Here is a 15,005-nt window from a genome sequence, read left to right as displayed (position 1 = left end):
CCCCCGTGGCCCAGGTAACTGTCCTTGGCGGGGAGCACAGAGCCCGGCTTTGCTCTGCAGGTGCGATTCTGGAACAGGTGAGCACACAGCAAACACGGTTAGCACCGCTCCGTCTCAGTGCCGGCCACACTGAGGCCTGCCACTGCCTTGTCCCAGGGCTGGCTTCCTATCCGCCCCACCCCTTCCCCCACTCACACTGTGAGCGCCCAATTCCTCATCGTCTCCATGTCCCCCAGAGAACTGTCTCCAAAATGGGGACCAGAAGGCCAGGTGGAGATTCCCAAATGCTCTAGGCAAATTGCATGTGTTCTGCTCATTTCCTTACTCGAGTTACTCTTTGCCATTTTTCACCTTAATTAACTGTGGCTGGCAGACTAGGGTGGGGGATAAATCCTAGTGCCATGCAGATCATCCTGGACTTAGGTTATTCCTAAATCCAATGACAGGCGCCCTTGTAAGAGCGAGTCAGAGGGAGGTTCAAGTCTCAGACACTCAGGGGAGGCCATGAACACAGAGGCAGAGGCTGGAGGGATGTAGCCACAAGCCCGGGGCCGCCCGGGGCTACCAGGAGCTGGAAGAGGCAGGAGGGACCCTCTCCTGGAGGCTTTGAGGGGAGAACAATCCTATGACACATTGATTTTGGATTTTGGCTCCAGAACTGAGAGCACAAATGTCTGATGTTGGAAAGTCACCAAGGCTGTGGTGCTTTGTCACAGCTGCTGGGGACCCTCACACATGGAGCACGAGTGAGTATTCCTGACCCCTCGCCCCCACCCACCTGCAAGTCAGGAAGAGGAAAACCTGAGTCCAGGCCTCCCACTCGGCCGCCGTGGCCATCAACCGCACGGGGATAGAAGGCTGTGCGGGGCTGTGGAGCTCCCTCTCGAACCTCGTCTCGACTTCCTCTCTTAGAAGAAGCGTCAGGGTAAGGGCCCCTCTGGCTCCCGTTTAAGGGTGTCAAGACGCAGTGCCAGCAGCAAATGAATAATCAGGACAGCTCCTGAGATGCACCCACGGGGGGAGCAGTAATATTTATGAAACAAAATCTGTGAGTGTTTTATGTGCTCAGATTAAACAAAGGGTAGCCCGTGAGCAAACACGCCGGGGGCTCAGATGGTGATGAGCTGTGACTGTCGGCGCTCGCGGTGGGGCCGCCGGGTCCTGCCACGTCAGTTTCTAAATTCAAGTCTCAGCAGCGGGCTCTGCCTGCAGGAAACCAGAAGACTTCAACTTGAGAACGTGGCTTCCCCCGTCATAGCCCTTTCGAGATGGCTCTGTGAGACCTCTATGAATGTCTTTGTAACGAGTTTCTATCTTAATTTTAAGAAACCAGGAAGACGTGCTGCTTGCCGCGTATAACCTAATTCCGTAATACAAATTAGACCAGCCTTCGGTGTCTTTGAAATGCAGTGTGTTACAAAGTGGTACGTACAGGTTAAAAGACACGGATTCGGAGCACCAGGATTTACATGAAGTTATCACACGGGCTTTGATAGAGGCCTGGACGGATTCAAAGCAGCAAGTTTCACACGAAGCTGCCTCCTTCTCTTTGAAAGCACCTTGGTCTCTGCACAGCCATCTATTAATTACATTACAGATCAGGTAAGTGGGAGCGTGGCTGCGTGGAGATCACAGCCTTCTTTTCTCTCGTGGAGACGAAAGGCGTGGACGCCTGTGAAGTCTGCGGGCAGCGGGGGGCGGGGGTGCTCTGTGACTGAGGGGCTGCGTTTATTTTGACACGTGAGGGAAAGATCTGAGGTCCGGTGGCTGAGAGCAGGGCCGGGTAGGGGAGACGCAGGGCAGGCCGTCTGGGGAGGGCTGGACGTCAGGCCCGAGCTCACGGTGCAGGGCATCTCGGGTTGAGAAACCCTGTCGCTGCTTTTTGCATTCGAGTAGACTTTCTGTTTTAGAGCAACTTGAGTTCACCGCAAACTTGGGGGGCAGCGCCGAGCCTTCCCACACGCCCCGCCGCACTCATGCCCCGCCCACCCCACAATCCACACCCACCAGAGCGAAGTGGCTGTCACCCACGAGTCTGCATGGGCTGGTCATTACCACCCAGAGTCCACACTTTCCACCAGGTCTTTTAAAACTCCTTTAATTACACAAATCGTGCTGTAAGTCCTAAGCAGAGACAGAGCGTTCTCCAACATCTGTGTGTGCGTTCCACGGAAAAGTGAGATGCACCGCCAGCACCCGTCCCTCACAGCCACGTGCTCAGGGACGCAGCACTGGGGGTCTTCCGAGGCCAAGGCGGTGAGGCTCACCTGTTCTAAATTTCAGGGAAACTACACCATCCCTGATCTCCTGCATACAATTCTAGAGTCCCCACCGTAAGTCGTCCATGTGGTTAAGCCAAGTCAGATTTGCTTCGGGGAAACGGGGAGACTGGAGGATGAACCGCAGACAAATGAGTCCTTCTGTGTCCCCACCCACGTCGCGGGCCCTGAGCCCAGGACGGAGCAGAGTTTAAAGGTTAGCTGAATGAGCGGGTCCTATGTCCTGTCTCCTTTTTTCCTCCCGATTTGGGCCCACTCCCCGGTGCCTGCAGTAAACCTCGGTGCTGGTGCGTTGGCTTCTACCTCCCACGTCCCTGAGCTTATTTGTCACCCTTTTGGGATATGTCTTTACTGCAGGCATCTTGGACCACTTTTAGAAATGAGACAACAAACCAGAGGAGGCGCGCGCCTCCGACGTCGGCGTCAGGCCGGCTGCGTTGCGTCTCGTTAGCCACCGAGCTCAGGGCCTGTTTTCAGCTGGGACTGAGCGTGTTTTTTGGTTGCTTCCACCTGACACACCTTACAGGGCTCTTCAGAAACCTTACGCCTTTCAGGCCCTAAAAGGCTCTGAATGAATCGGCCTCCTTCCGTGAGCTCCTCCCGGGGCTCCCACAGCCACGCGCCCTGCGGGTCCCCGTCGGGCGCCTGCGGGGCCCACGTGCTCACGATAAGTGTGCGCCCGCAGGTGCCGCCTCTCGCCCGGGTCCGGGCCTCCGTCTCCCCGCAGAAAAGGGAGCAAGTTACAAAGCCTGGGGGAGCCGGGGGGTGGGAATCTGTGTGAGTGTGTTCGTCCACTCAGGATGAAATTACTTCCAGAAAACAGACTTTATTGGAAATAGAACTCAGGGCTGCTTTTTGGCACATTTCAGAGAAAATAAATTTAAGAGTTGTCTGGCATGCTGAGGAAGACATCATTACTTGCAGACAAACCGTGGTCCCACACTGTCTCAGAGCCGTCCAGTGAGGGTGATGGAGGAGGTGGCTGTCAAGCCCAGCCGTGGTCCAGAGGGGCAGACCTGAGGTGACAGGAGGGCCTGGCGGTCAGGTCATTCAAAGCCCAGAGGAGGCGCGTCATGCCGACACTATCTCAGTAGAACCGGGGAAAGACGCAGGAGGCTGGTCGACATCCGGGCTACTCACCCAGGTGCGCGGCTGTGACATGGAGGCGGCCCAGGAGGGAGATGGCAGTGCTCCCGGGAGGTGCTCGGTCTCCTTGCCAGTCAGCCCACGCGTGCAAATAAAGCCTCGGGGGTCTGGAGACACCGTCCCCAGGGCAGCAGCAGGGAGCAGAGGGAGGGGAGCTGGAGTCCCTCAGATCTCCATCAGCTTCCCCCCAAATTCCCAAACGAAAGCAAACAAAACAACGTTTTTGCCGTGGAAACACAGCCTCGAGACGCAGCCCCAAGTCCCACCCTGAGTCTCGGCACGGGAATCCGGAGTCACCCAAGCCTGACCACCCACCTCTTCATCCGAGCGCCAGCCCTGAGGACCAGGAAGTGTGAGGAAAGCTCTGTCGTCCCCCGGGGGACACACACTGTCGTCCCGAGGGCAGCGGGCCCCGGTCAGCCCACTGGGCCGACCGTTGTCCACTTTCCACTCAAACTGCTCTCCAGCCACAGCGTCCCGTCTTATTTACGTTCGGCGTCTGCGGAGGCCATCATGGTGAGCTGCTACAATTTCCATTTGTAGCTACAGAGAATCCCATTCTATAAAAGCATGTTTAGCCAGCTAATTAATCCTGATCTTTTCACTGGAAAAAGAAGCTGCACAATTTCCAGCTGACCACAGCGGACACAGAACTTGAGCTTTCAGAATCTTACCGCAGTCCGCCATCAATGCACAGTGACACTTTGGATGGAAAAATCAATTTTCCCCTCCGCTCCTTTTAACCTCCTGAGCCATCTTCTTCCCTTCCCTGGACCCAGAGAACATAACTCACCATGAAAGCCGGACAGAAACGGCCTTGGGCATGTCTACAGGAAACTCAAATCCATCTCATCAGTGGAAGGTCCCGTTTCCCCAGGCGAAGGCTGCTTGATGCCAACGACCCAATCACACCTCTCAACTCTCCTTATTAATCCTTAAATTTCCCCAGGAAAAGAGGCGAGTTGTTTCTGTTAATAATGTGAGAAGACATGAGAGGCAGCCAGGTGGTTCTGGAGAAAAGGGTTATGACTATTAAACAGACACACAGACCTGTGCGGCCACTCTGCCCCTCGAGTGGAGCCCCGGGCAGGTTTCCCTGCTAACCCCGACATCAGAGGAGCCTGTGTGCTCAGCACTGGGGTCACAGGAGGGTCGGCAGCCCCCAGCGTGGGGTCCCTGCTGGACACAGTGATGCTTCTCAGATGCCTGGCGAGGACTGGAGGATCTCCCCCCAGTTACTGAGCCCTGCAGACAGACTCTCTGGGAATCGCCTGGCTGGAGAGGACGTCACCCAGGTCACACCCTCTTCTTGGGGTCCTATTGCTGGTTATAGTGAAGGCGCAAAAGCTGAGCCCACTCTCCCACACCTGTGAGCACCTTTCGAGTCCCTGAGGCTGCCTGCCCCTCCCTCTCTAGACGTCTCTCCCTAGAGGGCTTCCTCCATCCTCATCTGCATCTCGGCATCCACTCCCCAGGACCCCGACCTGCAACGGTTTGAACTGAATCCCACCATCCATAAAGTGCGTCACCTGCGCTGGTCACTTCCTGTCTTCATCTGTTTCTTCATCCTCGTCTGGGGAGTGGGAGTGAGAATGGTACCTCTTCCGTCAGGAGTCGAACGTTCAAACACGTCAGTTATCAACATACACAAGACTGGGCGACGACCTGAGCAGCTGATGGCTGTCAGGGACTGGCTTTTCTCCCGCGTGTGAGACGCACACTCGATGCTCTGTCTTGTAGACCAGGGCGAAACACACAGGGGTTTATTTAGTTTGGGGCACGTGACAGCCGTTGGCAGCTCCCGTTGGTGGGACGAGGTGCTATGACCTGGATTTTGAGAAGCCGTCCCTGGCTGCCTTCACCATTTCGTAGCCGGGCAGCAGGAGAGGTTAAACGGCTTTTGCAGTTATCCAGGTGACAGCAGGCGGACAGGGTGGTGACTGAGCAAAGGGCCAGAAGTGAGATTAGAGGGAGACGCTGGAAGGAGGGTTAGCGGGCTTGCCGGCAGGCCGGGGCTGAGGGAAAGCGAGTGCCCCATGCTTTGTAGGCCGAGCCCCCGGGAGAGTGGTGGTCCTGACAACCATGGCTTGTCCTAAGCTAAGACATCACAGAGAGATGAGTGGTCACCCCAGGCCGCCCCGCTCGGTAGAGACAAAAGCCACAACACAACCTGGGCTCCAGGTCCGCATGCCGACGCACCTTCTGTCACACTGCCTGGCTCGTTTGTCATCAGCGCTGAGTGTGAAATAATCACCTGTGCCAGTACTTTGACGGACCACACAGAGGAGGGCTTCCAGAATGACGGCGATGAGGGAGGAGTGAAAAAGGTACATTTTTAAAAAGGCAATTGTAGTTGACTTATCAGACCCGACGTCCTACAGTCGTCAGCGGCGCTGTTTCTCGCCCTGAGGAGTTACTGCCAAACCCAGGGCATCTGGCATCCTCACTGGGCCACCGTGGTGGTTCCACAGGCATGGGTGGGACTCCCTGCAAATACAGGGTGGGGAGGCGTTCCCCAGGCTGCCTGCCGATTCTGCACCTCGGTCTCTTGCTTAAGCTCTTCCAAAAATTCATTTTACAGCCAAAACATTCATTTTCATAATCTTAATTTGAGAAACTGGAGAATGTCATTGGAGGATTTCATCTGAGACATAAGCCTGTTGACTGTTTCAGGTTTGGGGATGAGGGACCTGGCCATTTCCACTGGGGGGGTTCTGCTCCAGGCGGACAAAGACACGGAGGTGCTTCGTGTGGTTAATCCTCTATGAGACTAGACCTTAATGGGGTCCACGCATGTTGGCCTCTCAGGACACACGTCTTCAGGTCTAAGTGTGCCTATATGAGGCGGCTTTTCACCTCCAAGTAGCATCTGGGCTCTGCAGCTCTTTATTTTTAACTTCCTAAAGTCTCGTGAGCGCTGTTGCCTGTCCTCGCCCCCGCCTCCCGCACAGGGTGTGAGAGTGCATGGGGACATGATCTCCACGTGTTCTCTCTGCACCTGCGTCCACGGCCTGGAACACACACCCGAGACTCAGGTCTGATAGTGAAGTGCATTCGGAGCCCAAGGCCACATCACACGGGGACATAGTTTAACTAACTTCATAACTTGAAGTGGAATTTATTCCAAAAATATTTGCATTCTTACATGTTTTTTTCATTACAAAATTTTTCTCTCTCAGTAAAAAAAGTCTGAAATTCATGTAAGTATTGAAAAAAAACATAAGTCAACAGTATCTCTCCATTTATTAGGAAAGACACAATATTTCTGCAAATTTCTCCCCAGGCTCTTTCCAGTGTACACGTGGATCAGCCCAGAAAGGCGGCTACATCTGTGTGTTTCCAGGATTGGGATCAGGTGAGTCAGTATTCCCCTCTTGTCACTCAGCGTTGCCATGTAGACATGTTCATATCCTCAGACAGTTTTGGAACCTGCGTTTGAATGCTTGTGTGTTTCCCACTGGGCGGGTGGATCGAAATCCGCTTACTCTTTTCCTCTGACCTTGACGCTGACTCCGCGTTTTGCTCCTACACGTGATGTGGGGACACGGGTCTTCCCTGAAACTCAGACCAATGTCCTTCCACTCCTCCCCTCTCTCCTCAGGCTCCGTACACTCCTCTTCCTCGGGCTTCTCGCTTTTTTCTCATATTCGTTCTCGTCTTTCAAAAACATAAGCAGCTCAATGCCCCTAGGTGGCTCTAGGGTTGAAAGTTAAAGCGAGTGTTCTTGCCTTGGGGGAAAAGCCATCTCTGCAGGACCCAGAACACAGCTGACAGGCAGAGCTGAGGTCCAGAGGGGACGTCAGAGACAGCGTCCCCCGGGCGGATGCTCCAGAAGCCAGCGGCTCACCCTGCGTGTAGATGGGGCAGTTCCCGGAGACCACAGAGCTGGCTTTTCAGAGCCCAGGGCTCCTCCAGATCTCAGCAGCGATGAGACCGGGGGTTCACTGGACAGAACGCGTCCCGGGGACGCCCGTGGTCCAGATACACACGGGAGTCCCGTTAGGATGGTTGAGCGCTTCACGGCATCTTATCAGTTCTGTGGTTATGGTGGCCCGTCTGTTGCGTCAGGCATCTGTGAGTTGGTCATCTGGCTTTAAAAGCAGCCCCACAAACGCAGTATTCTCTTCACCGAAATGCAAAAACCAAAAGTGGGGTATATTTCCCCAGGAGCAAGCCATCTGGGCCACCACGAAGAAAGCTCCAGCAGGCAGGGTGTGTCTGTCTGCCAGCCTGTCTGCCTGTCCAGCCTGAGAGCCCCGCAGCCAGAGCACGCTCAGCCCATCAGCCCGCTGGCTGTGAACCCACGTGAGCTCCTCCTGAGCCGGCGCCCCCGCAGGTGGGAGGCGGCAAACCACACTCTTCCACTCGGGAGGCGCTGCTGCGGCCCCTGCCTCCGTGACCCCGGGCGCACGCCCCGCCAGAGTGGGCCCGAGGCTCCTGAGAGTGGGGTCGTCTCCAGGCTCCCTGGAAGCTCACGTTTCCATGACAGGGGAAGCCAGGCATCCTAGAGCCCGATTTCAAACAAATGGGGTCCCACTGTGCTCCCCGAGGCGCACGTGGCTTGGGCTGCTTGCTCAGGACCCCAGACGCCTCTCAGCTGGTCCAGGCCAACGCGCCCACCTCACACCACTCCCCTTAATGGTGAGCTTGCTGGCTTTCTGAACGTCCTAGCCTTTCCTCTGTTGGCCCCTGCATCCTTCTGCGACTGGTTGCTTGCTATAGGCAGCTGGAGACACGTTTTGTACCTTCCTGTGGCTGCAGCGCAGGGGTTTGCACTTTGCAAAGCCAGGATGAGTCCCAGGCTCTCGGCAGCTGTGGGAGCAGCTTGTCTCCCCGCCTGCCGTCGAGGGCGTGCGCTGCAGAGCCTCCCGAGGGCTTCCGCGGGAGGGGCAGGCGCTGACCAGCCTCTGGCTTTTTCGGACTGCAGGCGGGCTTGGGAGGCGCCTCTGGCCTGGGGACCACACACCAAAGTGCGCAGCAGGGGGCCTTTGCTCCCCCCTTCACTCTCAGTCCCCTTTGGCCCCCGTCCAGGAAACGTCACGTCGGGAGACATTCATTTCAACTTGGTACCGTTTCTGTTTGAGTCACACCCCAGTTGTCAGGACCGCAGATCACCGCCTCCTTACAATGATTAATTGCAGTTTTAAGAGTAACAGGACACAGTAATTTGGGAGCAAGTGGAATTTAGAGACATTTGTTTCCCTACGAGCCAAACACATTGGTGGAGATGATCCAAAGGAGAAAGTCCAAATGCCGCTCCGGTCTTACTACTCTCAGCTGAAGCCCAGCTCGGACTACTGATGGTCTGTACTGCCCTCGGAAGTCAGTCGATGACAGCGCCGGCGGGACAGGGCCCGTCTAATCCATCTTGTCTTTGTTAGCCTTCAAAATGCCCACCAGCCATCACCAAGTGTCCCCAGAGTCAAAAGGACAGAAGCCTAGGAGATGTGAACTCGATTTAACATGGAGTATTCATTCTCCAATAAGGACATTTCAAAATGCGGCAGTGAACTGATACCTGGAATCTAGACAGTGATGAAACAAGGAAATGTGGAGACTGAGAAGCCATCCAGCCTGGACTTTCCTGTGGAGCCCCTGGGAATGGCTCTGTCTGCAGTGAGAGACTGGTGTGGACCAAGCCTGCAGAATCATGGAACACTGGGCAAACTCGCTCACGGGGCACAGAAGACAGCATAGAAAGATGCATTCTCAGAAAGTCCCATTGAAATTTGGAGGAAATATTAGGTTCTACTTTACGGTTTCAAGTTATTTGCCACTGATAAGAGCTGAAGCTAGAGTCAGGGAGCCTTAGCTACCCGAAACTGGGATCCTTGGGGGATCCTTGGGTCTTTGGGTCTCCTGAGTCAGTTAGAAGGTTGTCAGTGACATGTTATAAATCACATGTTTTGATCACAAGATTATACACTCTTAAACATCATCCTTATGGTCAAAGACACATCACCATGGTAGACCCAATAAAACTGGCCTGCCCTTTGATAAAATTACTCAAGCATCATTATATGATTGACACGTCACTTTCATTTGTGGGGAAGATCAACTATCTGTCTGAATTGAGTAATGGATAATTTTCCATTTGCTACAGTACATTTTTAAAAGACTCATAGGAAGAACCTCCAAGACTTCAGACAACACCACAGAGTTACAGTAATCAAAACAGTGGGGTATTGGCACAAAAACAGACATATGAATCAAGGGAACAGAATAGAGTCCAAAAATAGACCCACAGACCTATGGTCAATTAATCTTCCACAAAGAAGACAAGAAAATACAATGGAGAAAAGACAGTCTCTTCAGCAAGTGGCGTTGGGAAAACTGGACAGTTAAGTGTAAATCAGTGAAGTTAGAACACTCCCTCACAACATGCACAAAAATAAACTCAAAATGGCTTAAAGACTTTTAAACATAAGACAAGACACTATAAACCTCCTAGAAGAAAACACAGGCAAAACATTTTCTGACATACATCTCAGCAATGTTCCCCTAGGACAGTCTATCAGGCAATAGATATAAAAGCAAAAATAAACAAATGGGCCCTAATTGAGCTTATAAGCTTTTTCACAGCAAAGGAAACCATAAGCAAAGCAAAATGACAACCTACAGAATGAGAGAAAATATTTGCAAATTATGCGAGTGACTAGGGCTTAATTTCCAGACTATATAAACAGCTCATAAAAATTAATGACAAAAACCAAAAAGCCCAATCCAAAAATGGGCAGAAGACCTAAACAAGCAATTCTCCAATGAAGACATACAAATGGCCAACAGGCACTTGAAAAAATACTCAATATCACTAACTATCAAAGAAATGCAAATCAAAACTACAATGAGGTATCACCTCACCGGTCAGAATGGCCATCATTCAAACGTCCATGAACGATAAATGCTGAAGAGGCTGTGGAGAAAAGGGAACACTCCTACACTGTTGGTGGGAGTGTAGTTTGGTGCAGCCATTATGGAAAACAGTATGAAGACTCCTCAAAAAACAAAAAATAGACTTACCATATGATCCAGCAACCTCTCTCCTGGGCATATATCCAGAGGGAACTTTAATTTGAAAAGACACCTGCACCCCAATGTTCACAGCAGGACTTTTTACAATAACCAAGACATGGAAACAACCTAAATGTCCATCAACAGATGACTAGATAAAGACATTGTGGTATATTTATATAATGGAATACTACTCAGCCATAAAAAACAAGAAGAGAATGTCATTTGCAGCAACATGGATAGACCTGGAGGTCATCATTCTAAGTGAAATAAGCCAGAAAGAGAAAGAAAAATACCGTATGATATCACTCATATGTGGAATCTAAAAAAAGAAAAAAGAAGACACTAATGAAATTATCTACAAAACAGAAACAGACTCACAGACATAGAAAACAAACTTGCAGTTACTGAGGTTGGGGGGAAGGGGGTGGGGAGGGATAAATTGGGAGTTTGAGATTTGCAGATACTAACTACTTTATATAAAATAGATAAACAACAAGTTTATACTGTAGAGCACAGGGAACTATATGCAAGATCTTGCAGTGACCTATAATGAAAAAGAACATGGAAAGGAATATATGTATGTGTATGTACGACTGAAACATGATGCTGTGCACCAGAAGTTGACACAACACTGTAAACTGACTATACTACAATAAAAAATAGACTCATAGAACTCCAATATTCAGTTTGCATTCTGTTATTAGGACACACATCTTGGACACATCACAAAAGATGAGAAAGAAAGAAATGGTTGTATTTATTTTGCAGCCTCCTGAATTTAGCATCAGATGTAAAAATCATGACATGAAATTTTGGTAGGAAGATAAAAAAGCTGGACCACATGCCAGATGACATCCGTGGCAGCTGTGCTCTTCAGAGGGGCAATGGCATTTCCTCCCAATGGGTCCATGTGCTCCGCTAGCCCAGGATGTCAACACGACGCACAGAGAAAGTATGCTTTGTTCCGCTGCCTTCACATGGTCTCAGTATTGGCGCTTATCATTTACTTGTACTTTTAAAATCAAACACTATCCTGTCCCGTGTACAGATGCTGCCTGAGTGCTGTTCAGAGCTGGGCCATAGACGGCCGGTCATAACTGCCCGGATCTGTGTGCTAAAAATAAGTGTGGTGGGGTATATGGTTTTCCTTTTTCACTTAATCCAACTATATACATTTACATACATACATTCCTACATATACAAAAATAACCGATGTTCTCTGTTGGCTCCTGGATTTCAGCCCTGGGACGATTTTCCTGAGCACCAACGCCCCCTGCACGTAGCTTGTCGGCCCCCAGACACCCATTAATTGACTGCAAACACAACTTTATTGCAAAATGACTGCAGCTTTATTAAGCAACTGGATTTACAGGCAATAACATAATCAATATAACATTAATATAGCACATAATTAAATAAGATTTCCACAAGGTGCTGCCTGTATCCTGAAATATACAGAAGTTAATTGTTTTCACCGATGGCATTAACCAGGGGGTTCAAAACCAAACTTGGAAGAACAGAGTCCCCAGTTGTTCTCATTTTTAAAGAATTCCATCTGATACAAAGCGGGAACAATCCCGAAACCCACAGGAATGCGGCATCTCCGTGAGCACCCCCCAGACCCCCCCTGGGCCGCAGGCATGGCACTCGCTCGGCCAGTCAGTGCTCCTGCGGGGGACTGAGGGGTGCAGGCAAGTGCCAAACTGCGCTGAAGCTATTTTCCCCACCAGCAGGGAGACGGCCGACCACCTCGGGCTCTTGGAAAGTTCCCACGGAATGTGCCACATCTGCCGGGGACGTGCGTCTCAGTCCTCCAGGGACAGGGCGGCGAGCACTGTCCCCAGAGTCCCGTGCTCCTGGCTGGGGCTCGGGGAGGCCCCGGGTGCCGGCGGCAGGGACCCAGAGGCACAGCCCTGGGAGGAAGGGGCCGGTGGGGCACACGGCGCGAGCTCGGACCCGGACTGTTTGAAAGGCAAACACTGCGGACCGGGAAATGTCCTCAGGAAGGAGGTCGTTAACTCGCTAAGTCCACGCACCTCTCACTTAGCTCAGCCTCTTAGCCACGCCGGCCTCCGCCTCTCTGGTTTCAGTAAGTACCTTGGAACTCGCTGCTGGAACATTCCAGGCCCCTTGGTGGCCGCCCACCCAGCCACCAAAATTAAGTGCTTAATTGAAGTGAAGTGGACAAAGTCGGGGTCCCTGGTGAATAGAGGGGTGTGCAAAGCCCCACTATGGCCGGTTGGCATTAACGCAGGACTCGGGGTGACGGGAATTTTTTTAATTTTATTGAAGTACAGTTTACAATGTTGTGTCCGCTTCTGGTGTACAGCACAATGTTTCAGGCATACATACACGTACATATATTCCTTTTCATATTCTTTCACCAGAAGTTACTACGAGATATTAAATATTGTTCCCTGTGTTCTACAGGACTTTGTTTGTCTATTTTATATATGGTAGTTAGTATCTGCAAATATCAAACTCTCAATTTATCCCTTCCCACTCCCTCCCCTCACCCTGCCCCATAACCATGAGTTTGCTTTCTGTGTCTGTGAGTTTGTTTCTGCTTTGTAAATAAATTCATTTGTGTCTTTTCTTTTCAGATTTCACATATAAGTGATATTATATGGTATTTTTATTTCTCTTTCTGGCTTACTTCACTTCACATAATGATCTCTAGGTCCATCCATGTTGTTGCAAATGGCATTATTTTATTCTTTTATGGCTGAGTAGTATTCCACTGTACGAATATATCACAGGTTCTTTATCAGGTCATCTGTCAACGGACAGTTAGGTTGCTTCCATGTCTTGGCTACTGTAAACAGTGCTGCTATGAACATTGGGGTGCATGTGTCTTTTTGAATTAGAGTTCCCTCCAGATACACACCCAGGAGTGGGATTGCTGGGTCATAGGGTGAGTCTATTTTTAGTGACGAGAATCGAAGCATCACCATCAGGGTCCACTTCTTATGGGGAGCGGTTGCTCTGCACAGGAGCCCCTCCCTGGAGAAGGTCTCAGTCCAGAGGGAAAAGGAGGTCCCTGGAGGCTGGTCACAGGCTTCCCGGGCAGGACAAAGCACCTGGACATACTGAGACATGAAGCTTGAGGCTGAGCCAGAAGCAAAGTCCTTGCTACCAGCTGGGTGAATGTCAGCAGGACCTTGTGAAGTCTCACTGAGTAAGAAACTCGTAGAATCTCGCTATCTGGGGACAGCAGAGCCGCTCGGATGCAAAGGCCACTGAGATCATGTTGCCTGGATCCAGGCCGTGGTGACGGCTGTAACAACCACCACCGAGTAGGTGGGATGGGGAGGCCGGCCAGGCCCAATCCCGACTGCAGTGAGGACCACGACCGGGCCATGCCAGAGTCCTGAGGACAGAGGCTGGCCTAGGAGAGGACAGGGAGGCAGTCCACCTGGGGCAGAAGGCACACCTGGGGTAAGCCTGGCAGCCCTGTAGACAGAAGGTGGCAGCCTGCACCCAGGTCCCCCCCACCCGTCTCCCAGGTCTCTGCCTCTGTGTCACCACCTTCTTTGTCCCATCCTAATATCTTTGGGACGTGCCAACACAGGAGCTCACCCTCCTGAGACAGGGCTCACGGCGGGCTCATGCTGGCCATCGTGGTCCCCTCTCTGGAACCTCTTTCCTTCCCTCCATCCACAGGTAGACGTGGGCATCCTGGAAAGTTCACTTGACTTTGTGGGATCCGTTCTTCCAACTGCACATGGAGGCTTCTTGTGCCTTTTAGAGTCTGTGGGTCCATGAATATGAGACAAGGAATGTTTGGGATATGAAGTGCTCTCCAGATAACACAGCTCTGCCCCAGGAAATCAGGAAAAGGCAGGGTCTCTCGGCTTAACTGATTGTGTTGGCAGCTACACTGACCTCATGGACAAGGCTGGCCCTTCTCTCCTAGTCGGCACCTTTCCCGTGCCACTCGCCACACATGCACACACGGACACACATGCACACGCACACAACATACACATTTCACTTACTGACCTGTAAACCTCTAAAACTGGGGTACTGTTTAGAAAGGTCTCCAGATCCCTTACGTCCAAGACCGGAACCTACGGTCCCAAGACAGGTTGATGATGCGCCGTGTATCACCCACCCCAGGATTGGAGGTGCTTGTGCCCCCAGCCCTTCTGCACCCCGTGGGCTCCCACCACACCTTGCAACTAATCAGCCGTACTTTCAGGGATGCCCGGCCTGGTGTGTAAGGGCCTTGGGGAGTTTGGGGAGACAGGCAAAGAGAGGGGGTGCGGGGAGCACAGATGAGCCCGGGAGGCAGAGCCGGGGACCAGTGGAGAGGCTGCAGGCAAGCCTTCAGCACCACAGACCCCGAACGGCTGTGCCCGTGGAAAGTCAGTGTCTTCTTTCCACAGACAGAATGTAAGAAACGACATGCCAGCTTGTCCCATTTCTGCATAAAGACATTAAGAAAAAATAGCATTGCCTACTGATGACAGAAAAATAACCACCAGATTTTAAGGCTGGCTTTAGAACAGACCAGCTTCATCCCCACGGGTGAGGGCAACGTCCGGGGGCGACAGAGGTCCATCG

The 15,005-nt window shown here is 51.9% G+C and overlaps 1 protein-coding gene across 5 annotated transcripts in view; it reads right to left on the bottom strand.

The window, feature by feature from the left end:
- The window catches only part of IRX1 (iroquois homeobox 1), a 43,935-nt gene that overhangs the window by 12,522 nt on the left and 16,408 nt on the right, over positions 1 to 15,005 (bottom strand). Inside the window, exons 4-5 of one of the 5 annotated variants that reach the window (XR_004315840.1) lie at positions 14,019 to 14,190; positions 13,078 to 13,854 (exon numbers count right to left, since the gene is read on the bottom strand). The exons of 3 other annotated variants lie outside the window; for them this stretch is intronic. Coding sequence is in view for 1 of the 2 variants with exons in the window: in XM_032469685.1 (XP_032325576.1) it covers positions 14,184 to 14,190 (7 nt within the window). In the remaining variant the exon portion in view is untranslated. Of the gene's footprint in view, positions 1 to 13,077; positions 14,191 to 15,005 lie in introns of those variants that run through there. One more of the 5 variants, XM_032469685.1, reaches the window with a different exon arrangement.

This window comes from Camelus ferus, chromosome 3, assembly GCF_009834535.1.
Source record: "Camelus ferus isolate YT-003-E chromosome 3, BCGSAC_Cfer_1.0, whole genome shotgun sequence".
Lineage (NCBI taxonomy): Eukaryota > Metazoa > Chordata > Mammalia > Artiodactyla > Camelidae > Camelus > Camelus ferus.
This window is presented reverse-complemented; position numbering and strand designations above follow the sequence as displayed.